General features: G+C 43.7%; 1 protein-coding gene across 6 annotated transcripts in view; it reads left to right on the top strand.

Moving 5' to 3' along the window:
• The window catches only part of FYN (FYN proto-oncogene, Src family tyrosine kinase), a 208,334-nt gene that overhangs the window by 160,143 nt on the left and 25,498 nt on the right, over positions 1-22,693 (top strand). For 4 of the 6 annotated variants that reach the window (XM_022554577.3, XM_022554585.3, XM_089921949.1 and 1 more), the window contains 7 exons: positions 4,368-4,466; positions 7,223-7,326; positions 8,309-8,458; positions 11,069-11,233; positions 14,374-14,553; positions 16,536-16,612; positions 16,705-16,858. In XM_022554577.3, coding sequence (XP_022410285.1) covers positions 4,368-4,466; positions 7,223-7,326; positions 8,309-8,458; positions 11,069-11,233; positions 14,374-14,553; positions 16,536-16,612; positions 16,705-16,858 — 929 coding nt within the window. Of the gene's footprint in view, positions 1-4,367; positions 4,467-7,222; positions 7,327-8,308; positions 8,459-11,068; positions 11,234-11,612; positions 11,769-14,373; positions 14,554-16,535; positions 16,613-16,704; positions 16,859-22,693 lie in introns of all 6 variants that reach the window. The other 2 variants (XM_022554609.3, XM_022554615.3) reach the window with 2 other exon arrangements.

Raw genomic sequence — 22,693 nt, 5'->3', positions numbered from 1 at the left:
CTCTGACCCTGTTCTCTTAGAAGACAATATTACAAAGGCTTTTTATCCCTTTAATGTTATTCCTTCTTGCCAGTGGAATTTCTCATCCTACGTGCCATTTAAATGCCCTTTTTCAAGCTTATGGCATGGAAATAAGGTTTTCGTAACAAACACAATATCCTGAAGTCAAGGGTAATAACAGGGAAGAGAAAATCATGAAGGTAAAACAAAGCAATCGTAAGGAACCAGACGGCATGTGTCTCCTTGCCCCTGCCCGTGCCTCTCCCAGCCCCCGGCTCTCATCCCTTGAAAGAGGGAGAGGGACAGGGCTGTGTTCTCCCTGGGGCAGCTGCCACACCTCCTAGTGTGGGTGCGCCTGCTCCTTTCCCTGTCAAGAGGCAGGGACTGGAGGCCACAGGGCTGGCCTTTGTGTCTCACAGTGCAGTATAAACCACACGATAATGCACGTGTGCCCATGCCCGGAGCCATCGGCACCGCTTCCCACCGTGGGGATGGGAGGTCCTTTATGGACCTGGTGTAGGGGCTCAGTGTAGGGAATTTGGACATTATTAAACTTGACCCATTTTGAATATGTGAATTCATCTGTTTTGTTCCCTGTTTTCACATTTCATGACTAGCGATGTGCCACCTAGAAACAGCAACTCTGAAATGTAGTAGACATTTTACACAGCATGGAGTGGTGCTCACTGCCTAGGGTAGTGACTCCTTTAAAGTTCTTTTCATTGTGATAAGAAGAAATCTGGTTTAGAGCCCATCTAAACATTTGGCAAAATTGTTATGGATATGCCCTATGAGAGTAAGATGGGCAGTGACCAAATTTAGAAAGAATCCAGCATTTATAATAATGCTCCACAGCTCCATAGATCAAGGCTGACTTCTGTTTGCAAATGTCACTTCCTGGCTCCATCAGGGCTCCAGACTCCCAGCTCCTGAGACCACAAGCCATCTCTGAGCAACTCTGGGGATTGGGAAGAGGGTCTTTTACTAAGTGTTTACATTAGAACCACAGGGGAAGCAGTTACGGAAACTTAAACGCTCTTCTAAACCAGAGGCAGGGCTTAAATCATATATTTGAATCAGAGCAAGATAGCAGTTGAAGAAAAACCTCACCAACTCTGAATTAATGAAATAACTGGACTGTAAGAACTGTTTCAAGGAATACAGCTTTAATAATACTAATTACTCCTAGTAACTCAAGTAAAGAAAGAAAAAGTAGCACAGTAAAGATCCTATTTTCCTAAATCAAGGTGAATAAATTGTAAGAGTATATTATTTATTTGTAGGTGAATTGGGCTCCTAGTGTATTAAACAAATGATTTATTCATTTACTTAAAAGGCTTTTTTGATGTCTTGAGTCTGTACCAGCCTGTCTGGACACAACATGTGAGTTTTACTACATAATACATTGTGTCCTTGTCACCCCATAGCTCCTTTGATGGAGAAAGTGACCCTGGATGGCCTCAAAAAAGAGAAAAGGATTTTATCTTTCTCAGTTTCTCATGAGTAACTGAAAACCCTTGTGAGATTAATGGAGTCACTTGAGAGAAAATCATGAATTCCTGAATCAGGACTTTCGAACAGTCTGATAGTTGGATTCTAATCTGTGCTGAACTATTTAGGTGGCAAGACCAAAATGAGATAGTTAATGCTGGATTTGAAATGGAAATAACTTGATTAATACCATGTCACCTGAATAAGACTGAGCTGTCACAACCTGCAACAAAGTACATTGGCTTCCTGCCCCAGACAACATTTCCATGTACCCCAAAATTGATAGGTGACTTTTTTTTTTAATTTAAATCAATTAGAACTAACTCAGTGAAGGTTATCTTGCAGTAAAAAAAATTTCCCAGGGGTGTGTGTGTGTGTGTGTGTGTGTGTGTGTGTGAGTGTGAGAGAGAGAGAGAGAGAGAGAGAGAGGGAGGGAGGGAGGGAGGGAGGGACGGAGGGAGGGAGAGAGAGAGAGAGAGGGAGGGAGAGAGAGAGAGAGAGAGAAAAGAAAAGAAAAGAAAGGCTGGAGGTGATCGGTATGGTTATTTTTTTATGATGAAATGTCTCCATCTAGTGGAATTTCAGAGCAGTAAAAATGTCACCACATTAAAATGAAGATAATGGCTCGAAAGCAATTTCCTTAAATGCATGCAGTGTTTAAAGAAAAAAGCAAACTTCCACATATGTTCTTAGATAATATACTTATAACTGCATGTATTTCTTTTGGAGGATGTAGAAATGAACCCAATACAAACTGTTTAAATGTTAGCATTTTTAATTTCATGATTTGAACCTAAAAGGCAGAGGGTCAAGATAGGGGAGCAACACAGGGTAGATTCCACACAGCTGGATGGATCTAGTTCTTAAGTTGGGGGGTGGGTTCACAGGTGTTCATCTGTACATACGGTCTTTGGTACGTATAAATTATTTCATAATAAAAATCTGGACATAAACTAAATTTAAGGTTATTAATAAAAGACTTTCTGGGGAAAATCATCTCCCTATTTTGATTGATTTAAATTTAATAGGGTAACAAAAGAAAGACTGAAAAACCAACTGAAACATAAGTGTTTTAAAGCCTTTGCCAGCACCCTGTCTCCTTGTGAGCTATTCTGTGCTACTCGTGCCACCTGACGCTTTCCCGCAACTGCACCTGTAGCACATGTGGGCTCGTCCGCATTTGTCTGTCGCTGCATTAAATCCTATATGGAGTCATTGCTCATCGTCACCTCTCTCAGAGTCAGTCTTTAGAGGATGGGTCATTGGAGTAAGGCTTGCATTTAATATGGAGGCTGGTTATCCTCTACCTAATTGCATTAGTCTGGGGAGGATCTTGACCAGGGCCAAAAGCCAACATTTCTCTTCCCTGTCTGAGGGCTTTGACACACAGCCTAGCAAAAAAGTGATTTAAAAAAAAAAACACAACAACAAAACAGCTTGGGATTTCTCTTGTTGCCTTCAAGGACCAAAAAAGGAAGGAGAGAAGGTGCTGGGTTTCTGGTGATCAGAAGTCTAGGAGGTCTCCATCTACTCAGGGGCAGTGCACCCTCCCTTCCCCCCTGCGCTCCTGACCACAGGCCGGTGGAGGGCTCTGCAGCACTGTCGGCGTCAGAGCTACAGCCCCACATACATGCTAACCGTTGCTGATGGGAAGAGGCACGCACTCCTCCCCTGCTCTCTGTCACATGCAGCTATGTGAGTTTGAGCAAATGAACTCTAACCGTTTAATCTACTCATCTGTTGCAAGCTGAGAGTGGTATTCTCACCCCCCTTTCACATCCTTCTGCCTGCAGCGCTGAGAGCCCCACAGATGAGCCCATGCTGTTGCTGGAACGCTGGGCTACACAAAGTGGTGGGACTGAGACTCATCCCCTTGGCGAGTTTTCGTTCTCTGTCTGCACTTGCACGCACACAGCTACACCCACCCTTCCTCTCCTACCCTTCAGACTCAGAGCAGTGCTGTCAATACTTGATGAAATAACCTCAGGGAGAAAGTGTCTGAGCAAGGCGTAACCTACTGTACGCTTTATTCTTCTACCCATTTTCTTGAGAGCAAACAAGGCAGGTATTCATCTCTTAACGGGCCTCCCAACAGGCTTCCTTTCTCAGGTGATATGCAACTATAATGTCTGTCTGCTGTCCATCTTTCTGTCTGCTGTCCGTCTTTCTGTCTCTCTCTCTCTGCCTCCCTCCCTCCCTTTTTTTTCTTTCCTTCTTTCTTTTGAATCATTTAATGGCTGACAAAGTAATGCTAAAGCCAGCGGCTTACATCTCTCCAGAGGTACCAGGATGTTGGTCACCTCGGGACAGGGGATGAAATAGAGACTGTTAGCCAGATTAGCAGTGCATGCTTTTTTTTTTTTCCCAGCTTTATGGATATATAATTGGAAATATGACATTGTATAAGTTTAAGGTGTACAATGTGATGGATTGAAACGTATATTGTGAAATGTTTACTACAAGAAGGTTAGTTAACACATAGGTCACCTCACATAATTACAGTTTTGTTGTTGTTACAATGTTTTTCTTAAATGGGCGGGGGGGGGCGGAGTTACCTTCCCTTCCCTTCCCCTCTATGTAAGTTGGAGACACTTAACAAGCAAAACGCCCTCTCCCCACCAGAGCCCCCTCATGGCCAGGGTCCTACATTCTGAATTCATAAATAAGGCAAGAGATGAGAGACAAAGCTGGCTTCCTCTCTGCGCTGACACAGATTGTAACCATTTGACCCTCACAGAAGGCTGTGTCGGAGTTTGGAGAAATCTAGTAGTAGAATGACTAGGAGATAGTCCTATGCTCTTACAACACAGAGTCTGTGACTGCAAAACATTGAAATGGTCGACATATTCACTTCCTTTTCTCTTTTTTCCCTGCAGGGAAGGAGATTGGTGGGAAGCACGCTCCTTGACAACTGGAGAGACTGGTTACATTCCCAGCAATTATGTGGCTCCAGTTGACTCCATCCAGGCAGAAGAGTATGTTTTGTTGTTTTCAGTTAACTACTTGCTTTTAAAGTTAGTTGCCCTGATTAGTGCCATTAACATTGTGTAATTGGGAGAAGTAGTTCACTAGAGCGATTAAGCGGTGAGAGGATGTGGCAGTGCTTGTCTCCCAGGCTCTATGCCATGGTTTTTGCCACATCTGGATAATACTTGTACCCTTATTAACTTAATATTTTTCTTAAAGCCTGCTCACTTTTAAAAAAACATTTATTTTGAGAAGAAACTTTATATTAGTACCTTAAATGAAAACCCAATATTACTTGCCATAGATAGAAATAACCATAAGAAAGTGATGAAATTCTAGCTAGAGCATGTATTATTGCCAACCCAAGGATTTAAGCCTGCAGTCTGCTGAAGAAAAGAGGAGAGGGGTGGGAAGAAGGGAGGGATGGAGAGAGAGAGAGAAAGGGGAGGGTGTAAGTAATTGTTAAAGATCAATTTGAGCTTTTTCTCCTCGATGTAATCAGAAATGTTAGAGGGGTGCTGAAAAGACATACTGTCCACACCGCAGGTAGGAGTAACTCACATGCAGTGTATCCTACCACTCGGGAAATCCTGTGGTGATGCATGTCAAATGGTCCTTTCCTTTGATGTGAGGTCTCAGGTGGTTTCTTTCATAGTAGATCGTGACTAACAGCCCAAGGATTTCACTGATGGCAGTTTCGGCAGGTGGTCGATAGGCTGAGGGAATTCTAGAAGGGACAGCCATGGTTCCTCCTCCTGGCCTGTGGGGATTCATGGGCACTTCCAAAGTGAACTGTCAGAATGGCTCCCGTAGCGGCCCTAACCTCTGAACCGAGGGGAAAAGAGGTGGGACAGGATCTCCCAAACATGAGACCCAGGCCTTCCCCCTGACACCTTGGGGACCTGCCTCTCCTGCTCGGTGGGGCAGGCCTGACTTGCCAGAAAGGTAGCTGAGAAAAGTCAGCCACGCAGCCCAAGCTTTGGCTCTGATATTTAATATGCCCTGGGTTTGTTTAAGCGCTGCAGGGAGGATTAGACTCCACACCCCAGCCAGATCCCCAGTGGGATTGCTCTCTCGTCTTTAATTCCTCTGTATTTCCTCTAAGAAGATCTGTTTTGTTTCCCACTCTCAAATACTCCGTGGTTCTGAGCTCCTCTTTTCCCTCAGTGAGTGTGTTTCATCATCAGTGAATAAAGGAATCCGTATTGAATCTGTTTTTTAGGGCAGATTTGCAAACATCTTTGTGTTCTTTCAGAATAAAAGGTACCACCAAAATGCAGCATTACTTTGACTTAACTGGGATCCTACCCACAGTATATTTAAGTTACATTTATAATGGTCAGGTTTTTTAAGTACTTTGTTTTTAAAGAATAAAATAGCATTTTAAAAATAATACCTTTGGTTTTACATGTGCAGTTAATTACCATTATCTTAAAATGCGATTGTTTTAGTACACTCCACTGTTCCAGCGGTTCTGTTTTCATCACCGCTCCTCTTTACACTGCATTTTAATTGGGTTATTGATACAAACCCAGAAAGCCATTTCTCACAAATAACTGGTGTAATTCCCTTTATACCACCTAGCACTAGGTTAAGATTGTTGCAATCTTGTGCCTTTAAAAGTCACTGAGGAGCTGGCATGCAGCGTGTCTTTTCTTATCTTCAGGGAAGCTCTTTCATTCACAAAAGAATTTGATAGTGAACACATAATAGCTATGCACAAGTATAATGAACTGAAATTTCGTTTTAGAAACTGGATCCTTTCACAGTCAAATATTCTAAAAATTGTTCCTGTGCACAGATTCCGATGGAATGCTACCAAGTCCTCCCTAGGGCTCTTGGAGCACCTGCTGCTCACTCAGCACCTGGTGCAGAAACGTTACCCAAGTGCCAGGCAGTGCTTAGGGCTGGAGGGTGCAGGGGGAGGTGAAGATGAATAAGGAAGGTCGGCAGGTGATGTGATGTGATGCCTCCTAAAGTGGCACGGGAGTGTCATTACAGGGAGAGTATGAACACGTCTGTGACACTGAGTGTTTTTAAGTGTTTACGCTTAACCTGGCCCTGCAGTAACCTGGCCCTGCAGCTGTGCTAGAGCTCACGTGCGGCAGGTCACAGCCCTGCCATGCAGCAGATGCCTTTTATCCATCCAAGTCCTCACCCCTGCTGGACAGGAAGAAAAGAGAAACAGGCATCCAGGGACAGCAGTCATCTCAAATTAGGGGTAGCCTTGACCATTTTCCTTCAGAGTTGCTGTAGGTAGGAAGTCACTGAAAATACCGTGTCTTTGTTCTTTGTCCATTCTGACTGACATTTTTCAATGCTTGATTAATGATCTTTATAGACACTAAGACTGTGTTTTGTTATTTCCCAAGGGTTGTAATTATGCTCAGAAATCCAGGGTCTTGTAGAGGTGCGTGGGAAGGGTCTCCTGCATTTGCCATTTCAAAACAAGGTCTTGGGTTTCTCTTTTTGTGCATGTGGGTGGCACTTTTAACACAAACTCACCAGTCCCTGTCATCTCTGGAGGGAAGAAAAAATAACCTGCAATTCAAATCTGATCGTTTTTCAGGAGTGAAGGAGATGGATTAGGGATGGAATCAGGAATAGATTGAAAGGGAATCAGATGAGGCTAGGGAAAACGACACAGGGTGAGGCTAAGGATGGAGTTGGACGTGAGGAGGATTCAGGGGCAGAGGAGCTGATGCTGTTGCATTTTTGCAAATGAACATCATAAAACATTTCCTTCCCTTGATCTCATTTAAAGGTGGTACTTTGGAAAACTTGGCCGAAAAGATGCTGAGCGACAGCTTTTGTCCTTTGGAAACCCAAGAGGTACCTTTCTTATCCGAGAGAGTGAAACCACCAAAGGTAAGGTAACCAGTTGAAGAACTTGGCTTGTCATTCAAATCTGTGGATTAGTCAGAGGGGATGAAAGGCTTATCTCTAACTTTCAAGGGTGTTTAAATGGCACATATCCTCCCTGTCTTGTGAGCAGAGTCCTATATTCAGTTTCCCCTCCAGGCTCTAGAACTGCAGACAGTTCCAAAAGGACTACAGAGGCTCAAAATCAAGACCTTCCCCCCGGAAACAGGGGCTGGGACCGCTTCTCTCCTCCACGCATGCAAGATCACAGAACCTTCAGAAGTCCTTTAGAATTAGGATTTTCTGAAACTCTTAGCTCCTCAGGCACCAATCACACAGGTTGTTTTTTGCATTTCTTTTGTTTTTTCCACAACTGAGGACTTCTTTTCCTCCATCTGCTGGCCTTCTCATTATGTAACAACTCATTAGAACCCAATAGAGGAGCTGGGCCAAAGAAAAAGCAGTGGCCTTCTAGCTTGATATACCAGACACTAGTTATCTGCTACTGTGAAAAGTGTTCTGAAGCAAGAATTGGAAGCTCAATTCTGGAGAAACAGTCCTTAGATTTCTTCAGTACACGCCACCCCTGCCTCTGTGATGCCCTGTGGGTAACGGAGACTAGGGCAGCGATCTCAGCCGTGAACATCTGTGCTTCCCTTCATCTTGCCCGGGGGGAGTTGGGTCTATGCCATGTTCACCAGCACAAGTGTACTGAATAGAGTATCACAGGGAAAAATCCAGAGAGCTTTCATTCTCAAGGGTAGAATCATTTTATTGCTAATATCTTCTGACATTTTCAGGAAAAGGGTGTTTTCTTCCTATGTTACTGAGTGGAAGAGTGTGTGTGTGTGTGTGTGTGTGTGTGTGTGTGTGTGTGTGTGTGTCTCCTCTTGATAATTATTAATCAGAATACTCAAGTAAATGAGACCCAAAAAACAAATTGGTGCTCAAAATGATTGGAGCTGCTAATGCTTTGCACATTTCCCAGGTGCCTATTCACTTTCTATTCGTGACTGGGATGATATGAAAGGAGACCATGTCAAACATTATAAAATTCGCAAACTTGACAACGGTGGATACTATATTACCACCCGGGCCCAGTTTGAAACACTTCAGCAGCTTGTACAACATTACTCAGGTAACCTGAATTCTAACTGACTGCTAACCATTTGGATGCTGGAGGGTAGGGGTGGGCACAGAGCGGGAAAGGGGAAAGAGGTACAACAAATATATACAAAGGCACTAGGAAAATACTTTTCTTTGCTAGCCCTTCAAGGTGGGGCTTGGCCAAATAGGTTCTATCACTGTTTTTTCCTCCATAGTTATTATTAGTTCCAAATGTTTGTCAAAAGATTATACCATTCAAGTTCCCCAAGTAGAAAGCAATAGGTTAAATTTTAAAAGCTGTTTGTTTTTTTGTCTTCATCTTGAAATCCTTGGAAGTTATCTCTTCCTGTTCCCCTGCAGAATATAATTCAGGAGCTGTGAAAGGAAGAGGGTGTGGTCTCCGGGGGAACACTTACACGGGGCCTCCTAGAGGGTGTGCTGTGTTTCTACCATTACTTTACACTCAGCGCTGTAGCGGGAATGGCTGCACATGCATTTCATTGTCATGACTAGATGACTTTCACAATCTATTTATCATGTTCTACTTCCCCACCAATACTTCCATTTCCTAACTAGACTTAGACGTATATGATCCACAGCTCCTAAATCTGTTACAGCTATTGTATTAAATTAAACTTTTAAACAGTAGATCAGTCTCTGTCCTAACACCCAGACATCACCACTAGTCTGTTGTTCCTAGAAACATACAATTATTAGGTGTTTAGGTGTGTGATTTGTACATTTTATTAAAGAAGGTGGTTTTATGTGCAGTTGTCAGAATGATTGCTTTCTTTCCTAGATTAGCAAGTCAGTCCCACTATATCAATATGTACACACCAATAGATAGGGATATGCATGTACAGATAGAGATCTATGGCCCGTTAAACCCAATAGTTTTTTGTGTGATCCATATATACATTTTATATTATTCTTCAGGACAATGACGAGACTCCGAAATAGTACATGGCTTGACTTCAACTATTGCTCTATGCTCATTCATTTAAAATTATGTGTGTATAATTTTTTAGCACCAAAAAAAAGCATTTTTTTGAAAATGGCAATAAATGTCTATCTATTGATCCTGGGCAGTAATGAACAAATGAAAACATTAATAACACTTGAAGTACTTGTTGATTAGGGCAGGGGGTATCTTTTGTCTATGTGGATTCTAATGAAATACTTGGGAGAAATGGAGCAGAATATCTCCCTGCGCTTAAGTGGTATACTCAGAATACCTGCATGTTGTAAGGATTTTTCAAATGCCTAAATATATTTCATTACAGCCAAACATCAGCTGGATCCCCAGGGTTTGGATCATTTGAAAATATTGTGTTGGAAAGGGCACCTTAATAACATCATAAAGCTGGAAGGAGAGAAGGGATATGAAAAGCAATAGACATTTTTTAATCTCAAAAAAAATCCATCTCGAGACAGATTTGTTTTTATATTGGCTTTTCCTCTTCCCTCTTCCTCTCCTTCACACAATAAAACGCCTTTGAAATATTGACACATAAATAATTTCCTGCCTTAATGTCTCAGAACCTGATTCTATCAAAAAAGAAAGGAATAAAAAGGCACTTGCAGCTGGTTCCTGGAGAAAAGGCCGCAACACTACATTTTATTTCCCTGGATTTGAGGGGTCTCTGGTGGGGTACGGCTGGTGGGGCTCTGTCCGCCTCAAGCCAGGCACTCTGCAGCTTTTGTTACTGCCCTGATTCCTTATCCATTGTCACCTTTCTCACCTGACTGATGTTTAACTGGGCATTTAGACAATTTTCCCTTACCACTGCTAGGTTCTAAAAGGCTTTTTCTTTAAAGAGAGAGAGACAAAAAGGGAAAAAATCTTCCAAATAACCTATTAGTGATAACGACTTTTTCCCTTCCTCTTTTTCATAGGAAATAGAGTTCTCTCGCATCCTTGAGTTTCTGCAAATTTTAGTTTCCATTCTTTCTCCTTTCAAACCAGACTCCTAAATTATACATCAGAGACTGTTATAAAGTTTTTTTTAAGGGAAAATAATCAAAAAAGCAAGAGTTTCTGACTGGTAGAATAGAGTCAGTTCAAACTGCCAAGGAAATCACTAGAGAAATATGACCTCTTTTTTCCCTTGCCAGGTATAATCTTCAGCCTTACTAGTTTATAACAGTCTAATGTTCTGTACAAGAATCCTGTACTGAAGTTACAATTTTAAGTATATTCATAGCAAAGAGAGTCCCCAAACCCTAGATATTAGACAGGGGCAAAAGACAGTTGTGCTGACATTCTGTGGTCCAGATGTGCCTTTTGAAATCAGCGGAGGTATTTGCAGAGTTCTGGAAGCCATGTTATTAGCACGTTGGGCTGAAAACATTTTTCTTATTCAGTGAGCACAGAAACCAAAGCGGTCTGTATCTGTATATACATATAGACTATATTAGACCTGGGGGTATGCAGTCATCCAAATATAAAACGTCCTCTATTCTACCCCCAACAAACATGTTTCAGCATGTGGTGTCTAATCTTCCAAGACGTGTGTAGTTCTCTGCTGACATAGCACTGTTTTGAGTAACGCTGTGTGCTGGCTGGGTTTGTGCACCTGTAAGTGTTGTTTCACGTGTTTGCTTTTCTTTTCCCCTCCTGCTGCTGTCCCTGCCCCATCAGAGAGAGCCGCAGGCCTCTGCTGCCGCCTAGTAGTTCCCTGTCACAAAGGGATGCCAAGGCTTACCGATCTATCTGTCAAAACCAAAGATGTCTGGGAAATCCCTCGAGAATCCCTGCAGTTGATCAAGAGACTGGGAAATGGGCAGTTTGGGGAAGTATGGATGGGTATGCTGAGACTCAATTATTCTATTACTAGCTTTCTTGTTTGGGAAGTCCCAAACATCAAAGATGGAAGGTGAAAATAAAGACTTTTTGGCCAAGAAGAAAATGTGAATTACTAATAATTTTGATTTTGATTTCAGAATTCTGGTCAAGATTGGAAAATGGCTCAAATGATACTACTATATGAGCCTCAATTCATAAACCAGTAAATGCTACAAGGAATATTCTAGCCTGCACCAAATGCCTTCATTTCCAACTGCAAATGTTTGTGAAATGAACTCAGTGTCACCCTAAAGGGCACGTCACCTCCCATCTTTCCTAGTGCATGCCTGATTATGGATTATAAGGACTGTGTTTTCTTTATCAATTCCCTTTCCTGTAGAGAAAGCTGATGGTTTGTGTTTTAACTTAACTGTGATTGCATCGAGTTGTACCCCACAAACTTCTGGATTGGCTAAAGATGCTTGGGAAGTTGCACGTGATTCCTTGTTTCTGGAGAAGAAGCTGGGTCAGGGGTGTTTCGCTGAAGTGTGGCTTGGTAAGGCAGAGGGCACATTTTGTTTTGGCTGCATCTCAGAGCCAGTTAAAAGAACAGTTTTAAACAAAAACATATACAGCCGTTGGGACCAAGTCGCTTAACCTGGATAGCTAGACGGGCACAGGCCATCCAGATTATACCCTTCTGTCCTACTTCATGTGGTTAATTAAGGCACGCACAGAACAGGAAACCAGTACAATAAGACTCTGGTGTTTCCTCTTCCTCAGATGTGGGAAGGTAAGATTCTATAGCTGGGCTAATGCAGGGGAAGACCATGGACTTTTTTTGCTCAGTAGCCTGGATTTGAAGCTTTTCTAGCTGATTAACCGTGGGCAAGGGGCTTATTTAATCTCCTTGAACCTCAGTTTCCTCATCTGTAAAGTTGGAATAATACCTGCATCTTAGGATTGTCTTGAGAATTTCATGGAGAGTATGTTTAGAGTCCCTTGCATATAGCAGGTGTTCAGTAGACACACATACTTCTCTCGTAATTTGGTTGTCGTGTCATTGATCAGGCCAACTGCACTGGCCCTCCCCACTGCTTTTGTAACACCCTGAAACATCTGTCAGTAAGGTAATGTTGGTGCTTACGGAATCCTGCTTCTTACTTTCTTAGAGTCAATTAAAAGCAATATAGGTAGGTACCTGTTGATGTGTGTGGTATAGGTATCTAGATGTGATCTGCATTAAAAGATTTAATACAGTTAAAGCGCTTAGAACAGAACCTGACAACTAGTAAATACTACCTATAGAGAGAGGGGGAGAGAGAGAGAGATACACACTCAGAACTTAACTTAACTCTCATATTGTAAAATATATTTATATAGCCTTCCTCTCCCTCATCCCCACCCAACTTATAATTGTATTTGTGGGTTCTAAGGATTTCAATGCAGTCACTCATAAAATCAGGAAGATTTAAACCCTATACAAAAATTTATTTTCAAACTTTGTAATTACCAATTTTAAATCGTTACACATGTTATTAGGATTTTGTTTCCTACTGAACATAAAACACCGTGTTGGGGCAGTTCAGGTTCCGGATGGAAGGCTGTATAAGTAACCAGGTTGTTATTAGAGAGGACGATCTCACTCTACTTAAATTTGGGGGGTGCTAAAACACTCACATAGACCACTTACAAAGTGTCAAATTTCCCATTTACGTTTAGTGGTCAGTCCTCTATAAGATTTGAATGAACTCTTCTTTGAACCACGTATTCTTTGATAATTTATATTTTTGTAGGTTGCATGCTGTGATTTTATGAATCATGTTTTTAACAGGGTAACAAGAGTTGCTCCACTTTATAGAATTTTTTAGTTCTAAAATCAGTTATATTAAATATAAAGTTAATTCAAACAAGCCCTCTTGTCCAAGTGGAAAACAATATAATCTTAGTAGATTTTTCTGTTTCCCTTATAGTTTTAATTCAAAGTCATAGGACTAATAATGGATACACATAGAATTTAGACATTTTTTTTTTAATTTTCGTGCTGAAAGAGACTGGAGAGAGAATCCAGTTCCATTTCTGTACTTTACAGATGAGGTAAATGATGGTGATCATAAACCAGGCCTGCCTCTGAACCTCCTAGATTTTTTTTTAAACATGTGAAGTTCAGGTATCTCTATTCCCTCTTAGCTGCTGTTTAATTTTTCCAGTCTATCTGCTAGAAGTCATTGTTCTTGTGGCTGACCATCAGTAAGCTTGAGGAATTTTCCTTTACTGGTTGAAGTGTTGGCAAGTGGACTGAGAGCTTCTTGCCAATGCTTATCAGCACACTTAGCTCAACTTTTCAAGGACTCAGTCAAGCAGCTTATCCATTGCTGACAACCTGAAGTCTAGAGGTAATCTCCAAACATCCTCAGTGTGTTGCCATGTATTTTTAAATGGCACACCCCATAAAACAGAACTTAATCTCATATCTTCCATGCTCACTCTACTGCCTAAGGGATGGCTCTTGGATGGCCAGTCCTGTTCTAACCCGTAGACTTTCATCCTTATAAAGAAGTGTCCAGAAAGTACTAGGGATCTAATGTACAACATGATAAATGTAATTAACGCTGCTGTATGTTATATATGAAAATTGTTTAGAGAATAAATCCTGAGTTCTCAAGAAATAAATTGTTTCTATTTCTTTAATTTTGTATCTATTTGAGATGACGGATTTCACTAAACTTAATTGTGATAATCACTCCGTGATGTACGTAAATCAAATCATTATGCTTTACACCTTAAACCTATACAGTGCTGTATGTCAATTATATCTCAGTAAAATTGGAAGGAAAAAAAAAGATGTATCCATCCAGAGCTTTTGATACAAATTTGTAATCACATGGCTGAGCCAGAAAAGGAAAGTGATATATATCAAAATCACAAAAAAAATTTTAAAGAATTATAAACCATGATATAGCCATAACTAAACATATTTTTCCTGTTGAAAATACTTGACTGAGTCCTTACATTTGATTGTCTTTGTTCAACAAAAAAAAATATGTTAAGTTTTTTTTAAGTTAAAATCCAACTTTATGCAAATAGCTACTCACTAAACAACTTTTTTTTCCATCAAAAGAGGATCTTTGGTTTGACTTGATATTGTGGGGTGTCTGCAGGTACCTGGAATGGAAACACAAAAGTAGCCATAAAGACTCTTAAACCCGGCACAATGTCCCCTGAATCGTTCCTTGAAGAGGCACAGATCATGAAGAAGTTGAAGCATGACAAACTGGTTCAGCTCTATGCGGTGGTGTCCGAGGAGCCCATCTACATTGTCACCGAGTATATGAATAAAGGTCAGGCCAGGCCTCTCGGGCTCCCCCTCACGGGAACCTGCAGCCTTGTTTTGGGGAGGGAAATGGAGCTGCCTGCTTGCTTTTTTCCTCCCTTCTCCATGAATCAAGCATTCTTATCAAGACGCACAAATTGTGTGCTCACTAATGAAAACATTTTAAGAACAGTCTATGACCTTGAATTTGCCCCCCAGATTCTTGAGAACCGCAGTACCTTTTGCATGCTGCATGTGTCAGGAGTTCGAGCTTCTCTCCATAATTAAAGAAATTCATTTTTAGTATCAGGGGTGATACAGAGAGCTATAATAGTTTGCTGTTATTTGGAATGCCAGAGCTTGTGTTAAAAATTAAATTTTTTGCAGGGCTGAACAATTAATATCAGACACTGATCTCTGGGTTAAATTTAGTCTCCCTTTTTTCAACATCTTTTTTTTTTCAGCTCTCTTCTTAAACATCAGACGTAGAAAGACATGCTTTTAAAGAGCACATTTTCGTCTCATTCTTTTTCTCTCTTTCTAATCAAAGCAGTATTGTTGGGGATAAGGCCAAAGATCGCTTTGTTTTGGAAAAATAGATGAACCAAACAAGAAACAGCCTTAAAAGGCAATTCGTTGTACATCAGAGGACACCAGTGTAATTTTTCCTTTCCACGTACTTTCTTTTAAAATATATTTGGAATTATTCTCTGACAGATTGTTTGTCCTTTGTACCCAGGGTTATTTGGTAAATAACTTTTCAATTAAAGCATGAAAAAAGTCACCAATGATCACATGAGCCTCCAGCCTCTGCCTGTGATTGTTTCAGCCCCAGTGTTCATTCTGAGCTCCTTAGGCTGTGTCATCACAGTGGCTCCGAAGCTCCAGCCATTTTGTTTCAGATATCTTTTAAGGCCTGATTGGCCATGATCTAATGTGGGGAGCTACCTGCCCCACCCTGTATTCCTCAGATACTCTTTTCTTGATTTAAAATCTGTCAATAAGCTGGGCCAGTGATTCTAAACTTTACTTTGTATCAGAGTCACCTAACGGGCTTCTTAAAATACAAGTTTCTAGGCCAGAACTCCCAAGTTTCTGATTCAGTAGATGTGGGGTGGGACCCGAGAGTTTGCATTTCTAACTAGTTCCCCCGGGGTTGCCATTCTTGCTGGTCCACAACCACATTTTGGGAACCACTCGGCTGGGCTCTCTTTTCCCCACTTCACTCTTGTTGGGGGTGCTGATTGGGAATGAGATTGAAGTGGTGCAGCCTTTCAATATGTTCTTCCTGTGACATAAAGGGAATTGAGTCCTGTTTTTTCTAGTTTTAATCCCATTTCTGGTGTCCCTAGAAATGGAGTCACCGTAGTTTTTTCTTTAAATGTATCAAGTTTTTATTTATTTATTTAAAATTTTTATTTATTTTGGCTGCACCAGGTCTTAGTTGCAGCACGCGGGATCTTCGTTGCGGCAGGTTTTTGGTTGTGGCATGCAGGATCTGTAGGACTTCTTAGTTGTGGCATGCGGAGCTCAGAGTCTTACCCACTGGACCACCAGGGAAGTCCCACCATAGTTGTTTTTTGTTGCTGTTTTTTTTTTTTTTTTTGCGGTACGCGGGCCTCTCGCTGTTGTGGCCTCTCCCGTTGCGGAGCACAGGCTCCGGACGCGCAGGCTCAGCGGCCATGGCTCACGGGCCCAGCCGCTCCGCGGCATGTGGGATCCTCCCAGACCGGGGCACGAACCCGTGTCCCCTGCATCGGCAGGCGGACTCTCAACCACTGCGCCACCAGGGAAGCCCGATAGTTTATTTTTAAAAGGTAAAACTGCCGCCTTCCAATGCATAGATTTTCTTCTGCCCTGTTTTTTTTGTGTAAACCTTTTTTTTTTAATCGATAGCAACTATTTCATTTAATTACCTCGTTACTTCTAATAAGAAAACCAAATACAGCCCTTCATCAGGAATTTTTATCTTTCAAAGGAAATCGAAATGGTTTTATGTTTTGCTCATAGGAAGTTTACTCGATTTCTTAAAAGATGGAGAAGGAAGAGCTCTGAAGTTACCAAACCTTGTGGACATGGCAGCACAGGTAGGCCCTGTGGTACCTCAATTCCTGCCTTAGATTTACTGACGTGGGAGTACATGGAGCCACACGTAACGTGTGTTCCTCGGTTTCCACAGGTTGCTGCGGGAATGGCGTATATTGAGCGCATGAATTATATCCACAGAGACCTACGGTCAGCAAACATCCTCGTGGGGAATGGACTAATTTGCAAGATCGCCGACTTCGGATTGGCCAGGTTGATCGAAGACAATGAGTACACAGCAAGACAAGGTGGGCACTTGAATGAGGAAGGCTCCTGGTCACATCCCACTCAGCCCTTCCTCCCTCCTTCCCTTCCTTCCTCTGGAAGATATTTGGACTGTCATTCTTTGGCTAGGTTCTTCCTTCTTGATCTGGCGGGAATCTGACAGCTCTGCAGGTGGGAGACTGTTGTGGGTTCAGTGCGTGAACGAGATGTTGCTTTTTGGTGCGTGAGCGTCTGCTGATGTCTTCCTGGCTCGTGCCGCCCTCCTCCCTGCACCCAGGCTCGGGACACTTTGCCTTGGGAGGAGAGGGCTGTGGAAGGCCAAGAGAGCAGTCGAGTAGTAGCTCATCACTCCATCGAAGTCTCAGCCAAAAACAGAAGGCACGCTCATTGGAGAATTTAGCAAAGGAGTTATTTACAATGGCCCGGGCAGGGTTTAGGAAAACCGACAGGGCATGACGTGGCATCCCAGAGCTGGTAACAGCACCAGAACTAAGAACGAGCAGCTGTGCAGAGAGGCCCCCTCGGATGGAGACGGGCAGCTGGGGCGTATCTGGGGGGTGCGTGGCCGAGCTCACTCTTCAGCCCTCCTCCAGATCTTCTGCCAAACCCCACTAGAGCCAGCGGTCAAAGGAGCCCATTGATGAGTCCTGATGTGTCCAGAGCAGGGAGAAGATGAGTAGAAAGGGGATGTAGAGGGCCGACAGAAGAGAATAATAACTCAGTCCCTGGAGAAGCTCCACCTCCTTTAATCATCCCCTCCATCCTGCCCCCTCCAAAGATTTATAGGAATTAACCTCTACATAAAATACATCTCAAACCAGCAGCCACTCCAGTGGGACAGCTTTTCAGATGCTTCTAGAGCGCTAGATACCGGGGAGGGAATTCCCGGCGTTATTTCCTTTCTTCCTGGAACCTCACGTAGTGGTCAAAGGATAAATGTGTGGACCTAAATGTGCAGTTTGCAGTCATTGTACGTTCCTCATGGAAAAGATAATGCTCGTGTCTGAAGGAAAGAGGTCACCTTCATTGTTACTGTTTTTAACCAAAGCCTAGTCATTCCGAGCAAGGCTGAGCAGTGACCGGAGTGGATTACAGGGCAGTGCTTTCTACTAGAGGTTATCATGGCCACCTCTGTCATTCTTCTTCTTTCTTTCCTTCTTTTTTAATTCTTTCATTTCATGCCAATTCTTCCCTCCTTTTATCCTTCTCAGCAGTCTCAAGTGATGAGGAAAAACGCTAAACTAAGACCTTGCCTCGCACAGATGCTGCCCAAAGGCTAAATTACAGGTCGGTCAGACAGCTCGGCTATTTGAATTTCCCCAGCACGTGGCAGTTCTTATCCTGGAGCCAACTGCCCACACAACAAGCAACACACACACACACACACACACATGGCCAGATGGTGTACCATATCACTAATCAAAGGCTCACAGGCAGCTTTGATTGGCTCCACAGTCCAAAGAGGGATGTGGATGTGATCTTGAGTCAAGATGAGCTACGAGGGTCTGAAGTGCCCCCAGGTCTGAGACCTGGGCCTAAATGAGAGAGTTTACCCTGAGGCAAACCTGTGAGATCCCAGCTCACGGACCCGGAAGGAGAGGAGAGCAGGTGAAGGTTGCGAGACATGAATCTTTGATTTAGGAAGGGGTGGGAATGGAGTGGGTCGTGTCAGCATCGTTCCGTGTGTGAGTGGAATTCTGGGGCTGGAGGGAGCAGTTCAGGATTTGTTTCTCCCCTTGTCCTGGGCTCTGGACTCTCTAGAATTTGTTAACAGCCTTGAACCATCAATAACTGAGAAGGTTGCAGGGCCAGAGCCCGAGCATTCTGGCAGGGATGCTGCTGACAGGGCTGGGTATTTAGTTCACGGGGTGAGATGCCCCAGGCTGTGGCCCTGGGTGATTGGAGTCCGGGGGCAGGCATGTCGGGAGCCCCTCGAGGCTGTGCCCCCACAGTGTGCTGCTGCTGTGAGGCAGGGCCCGCAGGGCCACCCTCAGCCCTGGCCATCCTGCCGTCCTCCCTGGAGAGCTGTCCTGACTGCCTTTCTGGTGGCTTCCTCACCCCCACCATCACCTTCCCAGATGCTGTCCTGACGCCCTTCAAAGGGTCAGCTTCACACCCTTAATTTCCAAATAGAATCCTCCACCCTTCCCTCTTAAAATTCTTTTTTCTTCTCTCTTCCCTTTTACAAGTATCTTCCCATCCATGCCAAACACTGGAAGGAGATAAGTAAGAAGTAAATGAACTGGAGAACTGAACCAGGGGGGAAAAAAACAAAGACTGGAGCCCCGCGATTTTCAAGGAGAATAAAAGAAATGCTGCAATGGAGGAAAAAGAAGGAGCAGGGGCGTTTATAGGATACCTACCCAGTGCCAGGCCCGAGCGGGAAAGATAGAAACAGGCTCAGAGGGGTTAAGTAACGTGTACAAAGTCACACAGCTAGTAAAAGGGCAGAGGCAGGATTTGAATCCAGGTATGGCTGGCCCTATCGCATCTGCCCTCTTAAGCTATGCTGACTGTCTCTCATCAAGACAGTGATTCAAAGAACAGAAAATAAAATTTGAGAAGGTTAGTCATAAGCGCCTTTTCCCCTTTATTTTATGGAAAAGGTTTTTAAGGGGCACCTTCTAAAGTGCATGTGTGAGGGAGTTGGAAGACCTTCATTTGCCGGCTCTGAGACAGCCCAGCTGTTTACAAAATGCCTCCCGAGGGTCTGCCCTGCCCGGGCCCTTTACGAGGCAGGAAGGGCCTGATGTGTAGCTGCCAGTGTGCTCTGCAGATGGCACGCGTGCTTCATGCTGAAGTTTCTGCAGGGGATTAGTCAGTTCCCCCAGACAGCTGCTCCACGTGCCCGAAGATATGTGCACATCAGGTTTTATGTTCCCCACAGGCCACAGCCGGGCCGCATCTTGATTATGGAAGTGTGGGCAGTGTTCAGAAGCGTGTGCCAATCACAGGTATTTTAGGACTGTGGGTGACCATTGTTTCTCAGCACAGTTGTGAGGTTCCCATGTGAGGCACATGGAAATGTCTGTCGCCCCCCTGAGTGGCTGAGCTGGCATTTCCCTGGGCACCAGCAGAGCTGGAATTGGGACCTGGGTTTAACTGCGCCTCCTCCCTGCCCCACTGGGCTGTAAGCAGCAGCCCCGTGTCGGGGAGAAGGTCAAGACCAGACCCAAAGCCTGGGGGGTGGCCCTTGGCCGACAGCATTCTGGAGGTCGCTGGAAGTCATTTGGTATCGTTCATTCTCTGTTCCCTCTGCATGTCCCCCAGTGACAGCAGCTAGATCTTCTTTAGTCACAAACTCTTGTTACATTCTGTCCAATCAGGATCTCTGAGCAATGACAAAATTAATTATTTGAGCGCCTTTCAAAGTGAAAGGGCTTTGCTAGGAGCTGCTGATAGAAAGAAGCCAAAGACTGCACGGGGGCAGGCAGCAAGCCTGGAGTAGAACCAGATTTGAAACCCAGCCCTACCATCCACCAGCTCTGGGGCCTTGGGCAAGTTACTTAACGTTTCCACACCTCAGCTTGCTTATCTGTAAAGTGCAAATATACTCTACCTGCTTTGTGCTTTAACTTTTGCAAAGATTAAGTGAAACAGCACATGTAAATTGTTTGGCGCAGTGCCCAGCACGTAGCGACTGGTAAACGAAAAGGACTTTTGTTGTCATATCCTGGACAAGACTAAGTTCTTGGGGGATAAACAGATGCGAAAATGGGCTGTAGACACATGGAAAGGCTCAAACACCATTCTGGAAAGGGAGAGAGGGATCAAAGGTAATTCCCTGGTGGTGACATGTGCGTAATCACGAGGATAAAGTTGCCAACAACAGGAATGAGTGGGTTGGGAAGAAGGTCTTATTTTCAAAGAACGAGGGTGAATTTGGCTTGGGATTTGTAGAGCTTGAGGTGGTTGGAGCAGTATGTCCCAGCTTGGTGCCCAAGCCCAGAGAGGTCAGTCGGGGTGCCTTCCCCTGCTGCCACTGCCATGGGGCCTCACCTCCCAGCCCTCCCCACCACGGCACCACCCTTCAGCTGACCGTGGCCTCTCACCCCCAAGCCGCCTGCACCCTCCCCTGAGGTCTGATCACAACCCCTCCAGCCATCAGTTCCTCCAGAGCTCACACAGACCATGGGAGAATTCTTGACACTTTCTTCATGAGTTTTCAGGAGGCTCCGTGCTGACTAATGTTGATTTAAACATAACAAGCTCAGATAGACCTGGCTTATGTATCAGAATGGCTTGCTTTCGTGGACATTTATTTTTTTTTATTGAGCCATAATATACATACAATAAAATGAATAAGTCTGAAGTGTACAACTCAGTGAACTTTTACATACGTATATGCCCCTGCAACCACCCACAGATGAAGATACAGACACTGCCAGCCCCCTAAGGACCTCCTCATCCCCTTCAGCCAGTCACCACTCCACGTGGTAGCCACTGTTTCACCTCTATCACCAGAGATTCCTTTTTCCTGTAACTGAACTTCATATAAACAAATCATACAGTATTACCCTTTGGTGTCTAGCTTCTTTCTCATCAGGTCGGTGAGGTTTATCCACGTTGCTGCACGTAACAGCAGTTCTTTCCTTTTCATTCCTGAGCAGTAGTCCATCGTACAAATAGATCGTGTATCCATTCTACTGGTATTTCTAACTGAGGGTCTTTATGAATTTAGCTGCCGTGGTGGCGGTCATGTCCTCCTATCTCCTGGGTATGTTCCCTGCAGTGGCATTGTTGGTCTTAGGACAGGCCTATGCCACCCAGCAGGTTTTGTGGCCGTATCTTTAAAGGTAGAGTACACAGTCACTGTGTTGTTTCCTGGCGGTGTACTTCCCTGTAGGCTGCTAAGGCAGCCTCCTGAGGAAGCTGTGGTTGGCAGTCAGGAAGCCCGAGTCTGAACTAGCTCCCACTTACAAGGTTGGTGTGTCCCCAGGCAAATCACTTAACCTTTTTCAGCCTCATGTTTTAGCATCTGTAAAATGGAGGTAATAAAAATAATAGCCTCACATAATGAGTGTGAGAATTAAATGGGCTCTCTATAAAAGTTGTTGGAGGGTTGTGACATATAAAAACCATTCTTATAACCTGAAGTTTTTGTGTTTGATGTAAATTTTCCTTGAAAGGGGTCTTTATTTTCTTACCTAAAAAAGATTTTTAAGGAAAAACCTATCAGTAATCAGTAAAGAAAAATCAATCTTGTAAGAGAAAAAGTATATTATTTCATTATTTTACAGCCAATGCTATTTATCTGGGCAGTCACCATTTCGTATTACCTACATGCCCAAGGGCCCCTCTGACCTCACAGCTGGGAGCCGGTGGTCTGCTCACCATCTTCTCCAGCAGATTTGCCTTCTCTGTTGAGAACCATCCCTGCCTCCTTGCCACTGTTGTTTTTAACCTTGTCAACTCTAAACACCGGATGGGCATTCTCAGCAGCGTCACTGATGGTCGTGCATGCGTCTGCACGCGCGCACACACATGCACGCGCACACGTACCACCCCCTCTCCAGAGATGGCAGGGACTGGACTGGTTAAGAGCATGACCCATGAAATCAAACTATCTTGATGTGAACGTTAGCATCACTGCTAATTAGCTGTGAGGCTTTGGACGAGTTACTTAGCCTCTCTAAGCCTTTATCTCCTGCTCTGAAGACAGGGATAATAATAGTTATCTTCATCAGAGGATTGCTGTACACTTCCCCGAGCACATGCATAAAACACGTAGCACGAACCAGATGCTGAGCTGATAGTTGGGTAATTTTAGTTCGTAGAGGTACCAATAGTAACATCACTACTGTTGATCCAGTGGAGTGACGGTACTGCATGCGCACTACCTCTCTCCCTGCTTCCTT

Source organism: Delphinapterus leucas, chromosome 12 (assembly GCF_059928025.1).
Source record: "Delphinapterus leucas isolate spDelLeu-1000000601 "Yukka" chromosome 12, BTC_Dleu_Yukka2, whole genome shotgun sequence".
Taxonomy (NCBI): domain Eukaryota; kingdom Metazoa; phylum Chordata; class Mammalia; order Artiodactyla; family Monodontidae; genus Delphinapterus; species Delphinapterus leucas.
Note: the sequence above shows the minus strand (reverse complement) of the source record. Positions and strands in the feature narration are given on the sequence as shown.